The sequence below is a fragment of the Vanellus vanellus genome (assembly GCF_965231255.1).
Source record: "Vanellus vanellus genome assembly, chromosome: 3".
Lineage (NCBI taxonomy): Eukaryota > Metazoa > Chordata > Aves > Charadriiformes > Charadriidae > Vanellus > Vanellus vanellus.
In genome coordinates, this window is record NC_138907.1 from 121,837,957 (window position 1) to 121,854,954 (window position 16,998).

Here is a 16,998-nt window from a genome sequence, read left to right on the forward strand (position 1 = left end):
AGGGACTTAATTACATTTGTCATCTCAACGTTTCTGACAAATTTCACTGAAATTTAGCCAGCAGGTTCTCAGGTCCTTGGAAGGATGACTAATAAAAGGGAGGCAGAGGCTCAGGCAGCAGAACACCAGTAAGTCACAGCTGCTTCAGAAAATCAGCCCAAATTCATTAATGGAAAAAGTAGGACGAGAATTAAATTTGTCCTGGGCTCCCAAGCATTTTCTTTAACTCTCTCACAGTCTACCATATATATTTTGATATTGTTCCCCTTTTCCTCCTTAGATAAGAGTATCCCTCTGTCCAACAGGAAAGTGCAGCTAGGTGCATCTAACTCTACTTTGGAAATGAAATGTAACAGTTAATTTGCAGCACTGCCAGCCTTTTCACAGCAGAATATAAAAAGACAACTACTTCAGACTAATGAAAGTGACAGTGGGGAAAGGTGCCTTTTAAACATTGCAAATTGGATGGGTGCATCAGTAGTGTAATTTTAAAGGAATCTGACAAGGTTGTTTGCAAAGAACAATCTTCTTACTTGTCGAAATGGCTTCAGATCTCCAAAACTTGGCACTCTTGAGTTTTCAGGGTACTTCTGAAGTTGGCAAACTGCCTATTTGATATAACTTTAGACTGTCATCTGAGCTGTATCTTTCTGAGTTTCAGATTAGCTTCTGCAGAAGTAACCAGTGCACTCCATGCCATTAAGGGTTGCAAACTTCAATTTTTAAAAGTTAAATTACAGCATCTTCACAAAAACTCTCTCTTGGGAAAATTGAACTGAAATAACGTTAAAAGATATTTCTCTGCAAATGTATCAATTTGTGACGTTCTCACTTTTTTATACTCCAAAGTGGGCCCTTGCAAACCTCATGAAGTTCAACAAGGCCAAGTGCAAGGCCTTGGGATTGCACATAGGTCAGGGCAATCCCAAGCACAAGTACAGGCTGGGTGGAGAACAGATTGAGAGCAGCCCTGAGGAGAAGGACTTGGTTGTGTTGGTGGATGAGAAGCTCAACATGAGCCGACAATGTGCGCTTACAGCCCAGAAAGGCAATCCTGGACTGCATCCCCAGTGGCGTTGGCCAGCAGGTTCAGGGAGGTGATTCTGCCCCTCTACTCTGCTCTGTTGAGACCCCACCTGGAGCATCCAGCCCTGGACCCCTCAACATAACAATGACATGGAACTGTTGGAGTGAGTCTAGAGGAGGCCACGAAGATGATCAGAGGGCTGGAGCACGTCTGCTATGATGACCGTCTAAGAAAGTTGGAGTTGTTCAGCCTGGAGAAGGCTCCAGGGACACCTTATAGCAGCCTTCCAGTATCTAAAGGAGGCCTACAGAAAAGGTGGAGAGGGACTCTTTATCAGGGAGTGTAGTGATAGGATGAGGGGTAACGGCTTTAAACTGAAGGAGGGTAGATATTAGGAAGAAATTCTTTACTGTGAGGGTGGTGAGACACTGGTTGCCCAGAGAAATTGTGGATGCTCCATCCCTGGAAGTGTTCAAGGTCAGGTTGGATGGGGCTTTGAGCAACCTGGTCTAGTGGGAGGTGTCCCTGCCCATGGCAGGGGAGTTGGAACTAGGTGATCTTTAAGGTCCCTTCCAGCTGTAACCATTCTATGAAAGGGGATGATCCTTTTTAGATCCTGGCTGTTGAAATGAGGGAATGACCAGGTAGCCCACACCTTAAGTGCTTGTGGAAAGCAGAGGAAAGGCTGTACTTGAGGACTCTGGAGACCTGTCCTGGAAAGGTTTCTTCCACCCAATCCTGTCTAAGGGAATGGTGACTTGATTAAAAGGGATTTATTGAAATCCTGAGATTAATGGAAAGCTCTCATTAGTAGCACGTTCACGCGGATGAGGAGGAAGCTCTGGAACTCAGGATATAAGGTGCATGTCATAGTGAAAGGAAATTGGAAGAAAACAAAAAGCAAGGAGCCATAGCAATATGCAGTGCTCTAAAGCGTAGGCTTTTGCCACAGTGAGGAATTTCTGATCTATGTCGACTTACATTTGGGGGACTGGGAGGCCAGAATCTGCTTGTATCTTCCAAAGCATGAAGAGGATGCAAAACTCAAATAACAAATGCTTGCTTGAAATGAAAAGGAAGTAAATATAGGAACACAGAAATTGGAGTGTGGGGAAAAAGTTTGAATGGGAGCACAAACTGGAAAATGTCCTTTTAGTCCAATTATCTTCTTCACAGTAGAGTGCAAGAGTGTCCAAGGCACCTTTTCTCTGACTGCTTTGAGATGTATTAACCTATTTTAATTTTGGGAGGATGGACTTAGATCTACATGCTCTCAAAAAAAAGTTTCTATTTCTTACAGAAGGTCCTGGGAATTAGCTGGGGAAATAAAAAGATATAAAAATGAAGGTCACAGGTTACAAGGAAGGGTACTGGATGGGTGTCTCCAAGCTGAGCTGTTCATGGGCAGTCCTGTTGCACAGGCCCTCTTCTTCAAGGGTGCTGCTTAAAGGTGTCTGTCCTAGAGTTTAATGAGTTTCATGTCTGGGACACTCATCTTCCTAATGCCCCCAGAAGAGTTATTAGCAGGTACTCGCTATATTCATCTCTCCAGTGATTAACAAGATCATTGGAACAGGTTGCCCAAGCAGGTTGTGGAGTCTTAACCCTTGGAGAAGTTAAAAACTTGGATGGACACAGCCCTGAGTAACTTGCTGCTCTAGCTGACTCTGGTCTGAGCATGGGGTTTGGCCTAGACAGTCTTTAGAGGTGCCTTCTGTCCTCTATGACTCTGTGAATTATGGTCTGGAGTGACAACATCCATAGTAAAGAGTTCATATTTCCATGGTTAACCCTTGTTTTGGCTTTTCTCTTTGACACAAAAAAATGCTGTGTGGTGACTTCTGCTATGTAAGTATTCTTCTGCCTAGGTATGGGCTGAAACCAGCAATATGTCATCACATGTGAGATAATCATCTTTATTATTTGGTCTCCATAAAAATTTGCTGAGTTTTAACTTATCGTGAAAAGGTAGCATATTGTCCTTGAGCCATTTGGCCCACTGTGCATCTCAGCTGTTCAACATTGCAACCAATCAGCGTCTGATAGGTGCAGTAAGAGATGTAGGTAGGAAGAGCGGCACAGAGAATTGGAGATGTGTCTGCCATTAACACATTTCTGGAGAGAGTGGCTGGGTGAGAAAGTGAATTGTTCCTATGCCATTTTTCACAGAGCAACACTAACCATCACCCAACAGTTAAACACATTCATATATCAGTCAAAGGAAGACAGGTGTTGGTGGAATGGCTGGATATAATGAAGAGTTATGAATTTCAAGGCAGGAAATGTTCTTTGTTTTTGGTGGTATGCAGTGGAACAGCTAACAAAGCTATGATGAAGGCAAGCAAGGTAACAATTGGGCTGAGGAGAAGTTATTGGCTAGCATGGAGTGCAGTGCGGTTCTGAAGTGGCATCTTGGGTGCAGTCTCATTAATTTAAGACTTATAAACTAGATAAGATAGTCTTCTATGAGAAGCAATCCTGACCTGATAAGGAAGTGGGCAAGACCATCTCTGTTTCCTACAAAATCTTTTTCTTTGCTCAGATCCCCGATTTAAATCCTTTAGGATTTTGTGAGGAAGACAGATTTCTTCCAGCTCTTTGATCTGGGAAATAGGGTCAGCTATGCATTGATGATGTGAAGCATGCAACTTTTGATTAGCAGAATTCAATACATTTTTTTCACAAGTTCTGTTGAAAAATATAATTTTAGGTAAGGTAGACCTCTGGCATTAATGCATTCCATCACTTTGTTAGGAAACAAAAACTTTTTAGGAGCTTTTATCTCTAAGGTCTTGCAGAGATTGAGCCAATTGACATGTAGTTTTGAGCTTACCTGTCATCATCATTCAGAAAATTGTTAAGGACCATAGGCGAAAATGTCCTTAAGACACTGGGCAAATGTATTTACTACAGGTCAATACTTTAGTATTCTTCTACACACCCCGTAATTACCAAGGGTCTTCTTGTTCAATTTACTGTTTGAGAGAGACAATTTTTCCATTAGAAACATTTATAATTGTTTTCCCTCAATTGTTCTAGCTATGTTATAATCATGTCATATAATGACCTTTAAAAACGTGTCTAGAAAAGCCTGCAGCTGTTCCCTCCTTGGTTCCTCTCTACTGAGTTATATTTAAGCCAGTGTCTCTGAAAACAGGCAGTAATAAAAGGGATATTATCCTTAGCAAATATCTTAATCACGGTAAATCTCTGTTGCCCTACAAATGACTGCACGGGGGATTAGAGTTGAGTAAGCCATTTGCTGAATATCACTGCCACCTTTCCTAGGCCATTTAAGCATGTTTAATTTTTCAGGGTGAAACATGAAACCCACTAATACAAATGTTTGCATTTGGACTGAATTATATCCAGACTGTAACAGTTATAGCAGGCTTAGGACCAGATTGTGACTGATCTGTAGGAGGCCAGTTCTTCTTGGGAGAGTGAGAGAGAAAAATGGGTTGAAGTACCAGTAAATATATGGATGATGCTTAGCTCTGTATTTTCTTTATATCAATCACAGTCCTCACCATCGTCCAGTGCCTGGGAGCCATCAGTGCCTGGATGAAAGACAGCTGGCTTTGGTTCATCCTGGCTAAGATGGAGGTGGCAATGCTATGAAGCAGAAAACACTTTCAGGAACTTGTGTCCTCTGTAACATCACTTTCTATCTGTTTGTTTATCCAGATCTCTATCAGGTTTCCCAGAAACACAGAAAGCATCTGTTCTCCAGTGATCAAACTTAAGGGAACCTTTGGGGAGTCTGAAATATTACTATTTCATCCTTTATTTTTCTTCTTTCTTTCTTCCTTTTAAGAAAGCAGTGTCTTCTGTCTGTGGCAGCTACCGTAGGTGTTTCCCAGGGCAGAATTTAGTGACCGTGAGGAGGTGACATCTGTTTCAGGTGGCACAGCCCTTTTACTCCACACTGCAGTGTGCCAGGAGCACATCACCCATAAACTGCACTGGTTCCCAAGGAGTGTGCGCTCAGATTCACCTCCCCGCTCAAATATCTCGAGCCATCCATCAGGCAGCTTCCCCCATAAGCTCTGAACACGACTTCCCAGAGCGGTTACAAGGGTAAGAACTGCAAATGTGAGAGGCAGAGTTTTGGTGTCAACTGTCTCATGACTGCTGGGCTGACCTTCAGCAGTGATGTGAATGCCTGTGCATCCCAGTGTCTTCTGGGCTAAGCGCAATACTCACTGTGTTTAAATCACGGAATCATGGAATTTTCAGAGTTGGAAGGGACCTCTAGAGATCATCTAGTCCCACTCCCCTGCCAAAGCAGGATTGCCCAGAGCACATTACTCAGGACTGCATCCAGGCGGGTCTTGAAAATCTCCAGAGAAGATCAGTCAAGTTTCCAAATGACAAGCTCTGACTTTGAACGGTCAATAGAATTTAATAAATATTGTAAGGACCTTAAATGGGTCCACAGGACATGTGGTTAAGCAATCAGTTATACTTGTTAATTGGGAGATGTAGCTAATAATAACCAAATCAGAAGAGGAAATTGAGTTAGTGCCTTGTAAGAAATAAGACCTTCACAGAGGACCCTGGCACTCTCTCATTATAGACTTCAAAACTGATCTTTTTCTAAAGTTAATCAACTATTTCATATTTCAACCACTTCAGTCAGTCACAAGTATTCTTCCTTTCCAAATATTCTTTTATAAACTATATGCATTTGTCCTATTGCAGAGTTTTATGCCTGTGTGCTTTTAGCTTGAATACATGTTTTTTTCCCTAAGGGAAAAAAAAAACTATTAAGTCTATAAAGTTCTATCATGCTCTGTTAGGTTTTACGCCGTGTAGCTAGGTAAAAGCTTGGATCCCATTTCCCTCCCAGAAGAAACAAAAATTGTGACAGAAGCAGATTCTTCTGAAAAAATCTGAGCTCTAATGCAGAAATTAGCCCTGATTTGAGTGGAGATCAAACCATATTACTCCTAAGGAATCTTCCAACCTACATTCTTCTATGATTCAACTTTGGTGGAAAACTCCTCTCCACCTCTAATCGGGCAAAATGATTCTTGAACCTATCATTATAATATAGTCAAAAATGTCACATTAAGAGCTAGCTGCCATGGTGTAAAGACTTAAGTATTAATCTATAAAGTAATTATTAGCTAGTGTTCTCAGTTACTGAGTAGTTTGATATATATGTACTTTGCATAAGTTCTCATATATGTGAGTGTGTATGATATTAGGCATAGAGAACCAGTGACAGATAGAGACAAAATTCAGGTCTATGCTAGTAAATGATACAAAGCCAGGGGCACCCCTAGTCACTGGCTGATGATTATCTACACTGTTTGGTTATTAGTGGGGTCTATGGCACAATTTTGACCTGGTACAACTAGAAACATTTCAGATGAAATGACGGATCATGCTTGGGAGGTTACTGTGGGTCAGGGACCCCTTCCATTAAGCAATTTGGATGCTGTTGTGACTACCTTTCTAATGGTAAATAACATAATCAAGTGGAAGGTCACTCTACAGAGGGTGGGGAGGTTGAGGTTATATTGCTGGCTGTGCCCTGGGTTGGCTAGGTTGACCACAAACGTGCTACTTCAGTTTTCTTAGTCTTTCTTTCACACTTGTAGATGTCCAGCTGAAAAGACTCAGCTCTTCAAAATAGTGTTTGTCTTCTGGGGTGTGTTGGCAGACATACATGGGGAGGGCCAGTTCTAGGCTGGGACCTCTAGGGGTTCCCATAATACAAATAATAATAGTAAAGAGAAGGGAATGACTTGTGATTTCTTATGAAATAATCGCCCAGTCTCCTTGAAAGCTGTAAACTGAGTGACTCTTCTGTGTGCACCAGCCTTACAAAAGCAAGAGTGTATTTTGCATTCTTGGACTGACCATTTGAAGAAGGACTTGGGGGAGCAGCTTTGCATATCTGTATTTGCAACAGGCAAAAGCAGCTTCCATCATTAACAAATTTAGTATAGCTCCTATGGAATCTGCCAAGGGAGAGCTGCTGTGAAAAAAAGCTGTTGAGCATAATTATGTTTGCATTTGAGCTGTGGTGATGTAGAATAGATGCATAAAGGGCACATAAAGGGCTGATCTGTTCCTAAAGGTGCCTAAAGACGGGCTTTCACCTTCCCCTGCCACAGGCTTCTAATATCACCATATGGAAATCACTCAATTGCCATGTCTCACTTATTTGTCTGCAAAAGGAAATTATTGGCTATTTACTGGAACTGACACGTGCTAGGTTAAAGTATGTTCATTAACTGTGCTGATAATGCCAGAGAGAGAGAATGCATAATGCAAATGATCAGTGCTACTCCAGCAAATGCAGTTGTAAGGCTGGGACTGTGCTGGCAGCTGATGTGCACCTCTGGGCGTACGCCCAGAATCACTGCTGCCTCTGACAACCTCACACCACGGGGAGGTGAGAGGGCTCCCTTTGTTCTGAGTGCCCCTCTCTGGATCAGCTGAGTAATTAAGTGTTTGTTTCCTTCCAGATGAGTACAAGAGTAAAGTAGCCTGTGAAGATGACAAGCTGAGGCTAAGCTGTAAGAAGAGCATGGTGATAGCCATTTACTCTGCTATCTTTGGAAGGACACAAGGAGGCAGCCTGGAGTGCCCATACCAAACCCTAGGGATGCCCATGATTGGTAAGCAGGGGAACCGCTTGACAGAGCACGCTGATCTGGGCAGGGTGATGTCGTTTACTGTCATCATGGTAGGGCTGGCACAGATCTTGGTTAGGAAAAGCAGGACTGGCACGTGCAACCTGCCACGGTGGCGCTCGTGGTGTGTGGTACCTTGTTAACTAGTGGTGAGCTTCATCATGAGCACCAAGCTGAGGCCCAGCTAGATGCCCTCACCAAGTTACCAAGCAGCAGACTTTTAGCAGATTCATCATATTATATGCTTGAGTTTCTTGTTCAACTTTCTGTCCTCCTGGTGGCTCCTGTATTGAGCCTCTATCTATACTATGGAGGAGCATATTATTGGTGGATGCCATGGACCATCTGTGGCCAAGTCAAGCCTTGACATTGCATTTAAACTTTTACTGAAGTTAAAGCAAGGGGAGGAAAATTTAAAAACCAGGTTGTTAAGTTGCATCATGTTATGGTTGATTTACAGTGCCTCTCAAGCTATCATAATCTCTTATGTTCATGTGTTAAGATCAATAAATTTAAAAACATTCACTAGAACTGTCTGTTCTTGAGCCAATGTGAAATGAGATTGAGCATTTTAGGCTGCGGCAGAGAGAGCATATGTCCGCAGTGCAAAATCCTGTGGTCAGTGTTCCTCATCATCCTTCTCTGCAGAGGTGAGAGGGAATTAACTGGTTTCCCAAAGGAATCGCCTCTAGAGAGGGAAAAGCTTCAGAGGAGGCTTTAAAGGGAAGCTCGAGCTGCTGCTATTGCAGGTGCTGGTATCTGTTCAGCTGTATCTGGGGATCTTTGGCTTCACAGCTGCTGATCCAGTGCCCTTAAGGAGTTAAATGCTATTCAAATGGAAGCGTGTGAAGTGACTGCTTGGAAATATGATACACAGATGATGGGTGTCAGTAGGAAACCGCAGGTGGAATCAGGCCAGTCAGGTTATTTGTGCAGCGTGGTGAGTGCCTTAGTTGTGTAGCTGGGAAAATCTGAGCACTTGCAGCACAGCTGCGTAGTTCAGGATCTCATACCCAGTCCCATGTTCAGACACATGGCAGGAGGAGTTATGGTCCTTTAGCAAGTTATCTCCTATCTTCTGATATGTCCTATCTTCTCCTATGTCTCTGGATGTGCTCATGTTATCCCCCAGTTGCCAGGGAGCAGAAGCTGAAACAGATATGTGTAACAGGTTAGCCTAGACCTCTTTCATGTGGTGTTTGGGATGGGACAACAGTGTGCACGCTGGTGCTGTGGTGGTTCGGCTGCTGGGTGATAACTTGCCGAGTCAGCGAAACTTGATGGGTTTATAGTGTATACCTGAGCAACCGCTCCTTTGTCCTTGCTGAGAGAGCAGAAACAGGCACGTACTGGTGACAAGGTACTAGCACTGGGACCCAGTCTTGAACGTCAGCGTAAAGCAAAACTCAATGTGAAGCCACAAAGGGTAAAGTTTCACTCTTTGCTGCGATACAAAGTCCTGAAACTTGTACTGGCTGAGAGCAGGGTATGTGGCACTAGCAAACAGGACGGGAGCAGTGGAGCTGGGAGAGCAAAGCTGTAGCTAAGAGAATAAGCAGTGAGGTGTGACAGCACGTGCCAGACCCTCTATAGTGCTTGGATGCCCTGTTGTTTTCAAACTGGCCCTGTGAGCTCTACAAATTGGGATGTTTGCCCAAGGAAATAAGGTATCGGATCCTGGAGTGTAGCACGCAGGCTGCTGCTGGGATGAGGCAGGGCCTTCCTCCAGTGTCAGCTCTTCAATGAGACTGGTTACAAGAGCAGGCTCAGTACAGGACAACGTAATGCCCAAGTAGTGGTGGGAATGCCGAGGCACCTTTACATTGAAATCTTGTGCAAGGTTGTAAGCTGTGGACCGATGCTAAAGATGACTGAGTTGTTGGACAGGAGCAAACATCTGCATCTTTGGAGTTGCTTGGTCTCAGGTATCTGTGAAGTCAGCCTGGTGCTGCTGGGATGCTGGGGGGGCAGGGGTGTCCTGCCTGTATAGCGGCAAAGGGAGGGTGGGAAGTGTCTGCGGGGCAGAGGCTGGCTGCATGCCCTGCAGGGCTGGGGGTGAGAGGTGAGGCACTCGCCATGGAGCAGTGCCTTCCCCAGACTTTCCCATACACACCATGTGTGTAGTGTGAGAGACGCACAGTATAGCTGTTGATGCTGGTGTTCTCCTGCATGCTGTAATCCTCAGAGTGGAGGGTGGGTGTAAGGAGCTTAGATAAATATATATGAGTGAGCAGGTGGTCTTTCAACTCGCCGTGCTCCATCCCTCAAATCCCAGCTATATATGAGAGTGTTTGTCGAGGTCTGCTAAGTGTGTTCAGCGACAGCTCGCTGATCCCCCTCGGCACGATGCTGCCAATGCTACACGCGGTCCCTACTTATCGTGAGCTGCCCTTCCCTCCATCTATTTCGTGTGAGCTGACCCAACGGGACAGCTCTAGTGGTGCAGGAAAAACAGAGGTGAGTTGTGGCTGCGGTTATCACTCCTCTTTTGGCCCCACAGGAGAAACCACGGTAGGATCCATCTGCAATCCAAATCAGCAAAAAGCACATTCACATCATGCTTCCCTCTGGCACGCTGCAAGAAAGAATAGTCGTACGTGCGTCCGCAGCGCTGAAGTGAGCGGTTGTGCTCCCAGCTGCCACTAGCAATTGTGGGAGCGGCGCACCGAGTCCCCCAACCTGCTCCAGAAACCGTACTGGTGCACTGGTGCCACGGGCCTGCCTAGCCCAGCAGGCAACTCTGTTCCTCCAGGAGCAGGTGAAAACATCACGGCTTATAAATCAAAGCTTTCTCTGGCTAGAGAACGTTTCCCTGCACGTTTCCACAGCCCTGCGATACAGGGAGGGCTGCTCCGTGACAGCCTTTGATCCCAGACATTCGCAAGGAGCTGATCTTACAAACATGACCGTATGACTCAGACTTCACGGCAGCATCCAGTTCCCGTAAGGCAGAACCCAGCTATGTTCTGCACATGGAAGATTTATTCTGTTTGAATTTCACGGGACTGACGATTTGCGTCAAGTCTGAGCCTTGGCAAAGGGCCTTTTCCTGGGAAGTAGGTCCTGGACAAGTTTGCAGGGATTATTTTTATCCAGGCAGCATGAGTTACTTGATGAGTGAAGAACTTGTCCCAAAAGTGGGGAAGGGTACCTTTTCTTCCTCTCCTAATGAAAAACAGTTTAGAAAATTTTATTCCATTTTTTCTGTGGACAAAATGCACATTTGGGTTGAATTTAGAAATCTACAGCTTCTACAGACAAGGCTTTTACAGAACTGAGGTCTCAGATGGGGACGGGGGGTGGCCTAATAGAGCACTGTATATATTTCTGACCCTGCCATAAGGTAAGGGAATGAATAATTTAATTTTTGTTGTTTCTGCCTTGAAAAGCAAGACCTTGTACTCCTGTAGGAGTGTTGAGAAGATAAAGTCCACTAATGGTGAGTTTCTTGGGTTCTGCAGGGACGTGAGATACATTAGGTGCTCAGGTGGAGGGACCTGAGGTACCGTGTTGTTGTAGCCCTTTAACACCTGCATAACCCAGCCATTGTTGTGCTGCTTTGGGGTGATGTAAGATCCCTAAGTCAGACTTCACGCACCATGGCATGCCCGACGCACGCTTTCTCGCTGTCTAATGTCTATACGAATGTGCTTAGCATCTGTGAAGGGAAAGTTATTGCGAAGAACTCCATCCTATCCTTGTCATGTTAAAGAGAAAATCTGCCAGGATCCTCTTTTAACTGGAAACATGCTGAAACTTGTGTCTCTGACCATAATGGGAAACCCCTGCAAACAGCTGGACCCCTCCTTGAATGCCTTGGGAACTCTGAAAAGCTCCTAAAGGAATTTGACCTTATTTGTAACTCTCTTAATAAAGCCTCCACTTTGCTGCCAGCATGTGCAGAGACAATACACAGAGCATAGGGAGGTCTCTGGGGAAAGGGTTATTCGCAAGCAACAAACCATTAATTCCCTCAGCCCAGTGAGCCCTTTGCCCCTTTATCGAGCTGTTTAGAGCTGCCTCTGCCTGCATCTCTGAGCGGCTTGTTTAGAGCAAGAGAAGCCAATTAAAAAAAATGGCCTTTTCCTACTTGTATCTGAGTGCAACGTAATGATCTAATTAGGAGACTGAGGAGGAAGAACTTGGATGTAAAACAATTACCCTTTTTATCATTTATTGGAGCGATATCCTTGATCCTATTCAGGGCACCTGACATGTTCGCATATACATTTTTAGCATAGCCACCCCCCTGAGCCACAGCGAGTGAGATGGACATGTTCAGCTGACCTCGAACATCAGGCTCCAGGTCTCCTTCTCAAGGACCCCGTCTCTCCCCATCACGTATACAAAGAGCCCACAGCGATTTAACTCCTCATCTGGGTAGGAGGACTCTGGGCTTGGTTTTGGGTTCGGTGCAAGAACGTGGGAACTCTGGCTCCAAAGCCTAGCTTTGGGTCGTGGTGTGTGGGTTACGCTGAGCAGTCTGCTGAGCAGTGAAATGTCCTTGTCACTTAACATACAAGTTCTCTCCTGTGCCTCTGTAGGGGGGAAATGGATGTGTTTACAAAGCCCCGAGGAAACTCAGATGGTCAGTGGTGCTCTCTAACTCATTGGATCTGATAACGAAAGAGCAGAGGAATAGATTCAGCAAAGGAGCCTGTGCCTTAGGTGCTCATTCCCTGGCGTTTCTCATTTTAATGCAGTGACAGAAGGTGATCCAACCCAGTTTGTTTTGATTTCCTCCTCTTAATGCAGATGTATGTATGATTCAGACCAGAGCCTTCACAGTCCCTCATGTAAATATTTATTACAGCATATGCATAATGGACCCTTCTTGTTTGTTTATCTGTGATCAGATCTAGCATGTAAATAAGTATGAAATACATGCAGTAAAAAAAAGTCCATTTTATTCCATAGTCCGTGTTTCTGTTCCTGCCAGCGCAAGAGCTGGATTTAAGAGACTGCTGCCCCTCCAGCCATGCATTTCTGGCTCTCTTCCGCTGCACCATACATGACCATTTTCCATCCTGCGTTTCCATCTTAAGTGAAATACTTAAAAATAAAAGGCCTCCAAACCGTGGAGCTGGAGCGATGAGGGGTATTAACGTTTGGTACTGATGGGGGAAGCAGTGGGGGACCAGGGTGGCAGGAGGAGACGGGGTGTCCACTGGAATCCCTGCTGGTCAGATAATGCCATGTAGCACAGCTTGTCCTTCAGCAGATCCGAGTGCTTGTGGCTCAAACGCTCTCATGCTATGTCCTGGTTTCACCGTACGGGAGATGATGGCCTTTGAAATGGCTGCAAGTGTGGGTTTGTGGGATGAGCAGCAGATGTGGGAGGGAGTCAGACCACGTCTTTCTTCTCTAATGGGCACACCAGGCTTCCAGAGTGCGCCTGCCTGTAGGTGTGACTCTATGTACATTTGATTTATATTCAGTGCAGAAACTACTTTATTATGTGTATAGCTGATGATTAAGAACATGTTTTTAGAGGCCAATCTGTTTGTATGTAATAAAACCCACAAGTATCCAAGTTTGAAGGCTAAATAAATATCAGTTGCTGTTTAATTCACATATAATACCTTATTAAATTTAAATTGAAATGAAATTCCCATTTAGAATGCTGTTAAAGTGGGACAAAGCCTGCTTTCAGAAAGTTGTTTTTTAATTTTAGATACTTTGCGTGTTTCATTTTTTGTCTCAAAACACCAGGAGGTAATTAAAATCACTTTACAGCCATTTCTAGAAAACTCAAACTATTGTTGGATTCCACAGAATCATAAAAAATGATTTATAGGAAGTTGTGTTTATATGCACACAATAGCTTTTTTTTTTTTTTTAATGAAAAAAATCCATTCAAATTTGCTTCTGGGCAAGATCTTTCTCAAAGCCAAGGTTCAACTTGGTTTTAAAAAAGTTGTTTACAGGGGAGTATGACCCCATGCAGCGGTTGTAAATAAAAGTTTTGAGAGTAGTAATTTAAATAGCACTAGCAGGCTCTGTGGTGATATTGGTATGATATTTGAGGAAGTAAAGTGGGTATTTGTATCAGTAGTATCAACTTCTTTAGTGGCTGATTTTATAAAAGATGCCTATTGCCCAACTATTAGTTAAAGGCAAATCCAGAATATAATCCTAATAATAGAAGGGCAGAATTTATGAAATTTAAATCTATATCATCTCAATTTATTTCCATGGAGTCACTCTGAATGAAAACCAGTGTAACTTGTTCAGAACTGATAAAGTTCCTCTTAAAATAATTCAGATGTCACTCAAGAATATTACAAAATTACTGCGATGGTGAATGCTGAGCCTGAGAAACAAAGGTAACATGAAACCTGTGAGGTTGCAAGCACACCGTGCTCTATTTAACGAACCAAGGGCAAGAAGTGACTTGCAGATTGTGTCAGCTGGGTAGTCTCTTAAAAAAAAGTGGACAAGTCCTACAGCTTCCAAAGTTCGGACCGTGCTTCAGCCTAGGTGTAGGCACTTGTTGAACTATACCCATGTCCAGGAAAATACTTTTGTTGGGCTGTAAGGAATAGGAAGGACAGATGTGCTCAGGGACTTCACAGAGCAGTAGATGGGTTGAATGCACCATCCCTATCTTCTACTGAGTGAAGCAAAAGCTGTTAGCTTCATTGCTTTTTATCTCAAGTGCCTTACGGCCCACAATCAACTTTCCTCTGCTGCAAATTAAATAATAAAATTTTACTGCCATTGCCAGACCAAAACTGCTTTGTTCTCTGAGACTTCTTGGAGCCATGTTTGAAGCTGTCCTCAGATTCTTGCTTTGGCCCCCAAACCTGCAAAATGTTATTAATTTGCTAAACTTCACACACTCTGAGTCAGTCTCTGCAAAACTGGAGCCTCGTGTGTTTTATGAGAGTTCTGGTTTCAGATACAAAGGTGTTAAGATGATTTGAGTTCACCTTAATAAACCAAGTGTTTCTAAATGTAACTATAGCATTATTAATTAAACCTGCAACTGATCCTTTGGTTGCAGTATCTCGATGTGGTTAGTTTCTTTTAAGATCGTTTTCTCTTTTCTGGCCTCCTGCTGAAGTTTCCAAAGTTTTATGAAGCGTGTGCTGAGTAATTTTTCTGTCTCGTTCATTAAAACGTACTTTTTAATGTAAAACTGGCCTTCTCTGCACATCCTTCTAAAGTTTGGATGTAGATTTCTTTTTTAGCCAGCTGTTTTCAGTGACATTGTGCCAGACACAGACACTATATCCAGCTGCGCCAACGTGAAGTTCCCTGCTGCTATTTGTAATAACGATGATGGCAATTTATATCAGAAACACAGCTCAACATGGTACCAAAGTACCTGGCACTGACAAAGCAAAAATCAAATAGAAAGTCCCTCAAACATTAAAGCTGACAGTAAAAGAAGCATCGTGCTGGGACTGAAGTTGTTGTGGGGGAGGTAGACGTTTCTTGGCTTCTGTGTTGACCATGAGATGTCGGAGAATCTTTCTGACTCTTCTGCACAGCATCAGGTAATACTTGTACCACAGCTGGTGAGCAGGGACCTGGGAAACCAGAGCTAATGTGTAGGTCAAAGCCCCAGTGATACTTCCCCACCAATCCTGACTGCAAATCCTTTCCCACAGCCCAGTGGCTTATCAAGCAAAAATTCTCCTGAGCCCGTGCTTACAGCTCAGAAGTGCTTTTAACAATCTCTTCTAATGAATTAATTTCTTTTATTTCCCTACTTGAAGAGGTTTTTCTTGTGCTTGGAACAGATTGACTGTGCTGGCTTCCAAACCAGCAGCCCTTTAATTATTTTGGGTGTTTGCTCCTGAGCTTTCTTCTTTACACATCTGCTTCTGCATCTTTTCTCGTTTAAGGGTATTATTTTGTTTTCATTGATTGATTTTCCCATTGGTTGATGTTGAGGGCTAAGTATCTGTAGTTTGGTTTTCTCCCTCTTGTCTTCCACGGTCCCTGTGGTTCTAAACCCAGCTCACTTCTTGTGGCCTCTGTAGAGGCTTGTGTGTCATGGCAATGAAGAGAAATCCAGCGTATTTCTGTTGCCCCCATCTGAAACTGTGCAACAGTACTATGCTGACAGACAAATTACCTTCCTAGGCTGCTTACGGTAGAGAGAAAGTGGACAAAGCCCGTCTTTATTAACTCTCTTCTGCACTAGCTTTTAAAGAGAACATCAAACTTCATGGGCACAGGCTAAGCTGAAAATGCCTGGGATGTGATATACTGCACACGGTGCAGGCTGGCTCATCAATACTCTATGAAGACATCCTTGACGGGCTGCTAGGATGGCTAATTTAGCAGCTGAAGCAGAGCCTCAGACAACCTCCCGCAGCTGTCGCTTTATGAAGGAGGTGAACTTTGTATCAACAGCAGCTAATGGAGCATCTTTAAAATAAATGAGAAAGTGTCCATGAGCAGAAGGGGAACTTCTTTCTCCCCTGTTTTTCTCCCTTCTTTTCTCCCTGTTTTCTCTTGCAGAATGAGAAAGTTTTGAGTCACTGCTAGGTAAAACATGAAGGAATTTAAGCAGCTGCCTCACCTGCAAGGTTGGAGTTACTTTCATCCTGCTTACGTCCTTCTTGCCCTTCCATCAAAGTTTGCTTTCTCTTTTGGCAGATGAGTATATAACCACAGCGCTGATTCAGACATCTGTCAGCTTTCTTTGCAGGAACTAAATTTCTCTCCTTTTAGTTAATTGACTCCTGCATCTTCCATCTTTCATTCTGTCCTCCCTGCTTCATAGCTCTGAGCAAGTAACTTGTCCTGTTTTATACTTCAGCAAGAAATTGTGCTGCATATTTCGGAAAAAAGTCCTGTCCTCTGCTTGGGAGGAGTTTCCTCCTAGAGCTGTCACTTGTTTGTAAATTACTTCCCTGAAGGGATTATTTGTCTTATGTTGTTCCTTTCACCTGCTCCTCAAAAGATAGCGAGGAAAGCAAGGGTTCTGCTGACTTTTAATTTGAGATGTAGGTATGCTCCTGATGCCATTACACTGGGCCAAAGTCTGCCACAGAATTTGTCTCTTGATCGGGTGCCACCAGTCCTGTTCCAGTTCCTAATCACTTGCCTCACATGCACTGCTGGAAATAATATTTTAGGCAGTGATTCTTTTTCTGAAGCCCTAATTAGAGACAAAATATTTGGCCCTTTTGATACTTCAAGGTCTTATACTTTGTTAGTTGAAAAAGTAGAACGAGTGCTCCAATTTTTATGCTAAATTCATGGACTCGGAGAGAGTGCATCGTCTGACAAGTGGGTGTAGTTTTCTTTTTCGGCTCTGTTTTTCTTTTTTCCAAGTGCACACGTGATTCTTATGTGGAATAA

General features: G+C 43.7%; 1 protein-coding gene across 2 annotated transcripts in view; it reads left to right on the forward strand.

Annotated features, from left to right (window-relative positions):
• Positions 1-16,998, forward strand: part of LOC309670192 (protein eva-1 homolog C-like) — a gene marked incomplete at both ends in the record, with an annotated part of 214,753 nt that overhangs the window by 81,312 nt on the left and 116,443 nt on the right. For both annotated transcript variants that reach the window (XM_082481038.1, XM_082481039.1), the window contains one exon: positions 7,510-7,662. In XM_082481038.1, coding sequence (XP_082337164.1) covers positions 7,510-7,662 — 153 coding nt within the window. The remainder of the gene's footprint in view (positions 1-7,509; positions 7,663-16,998) is intronic.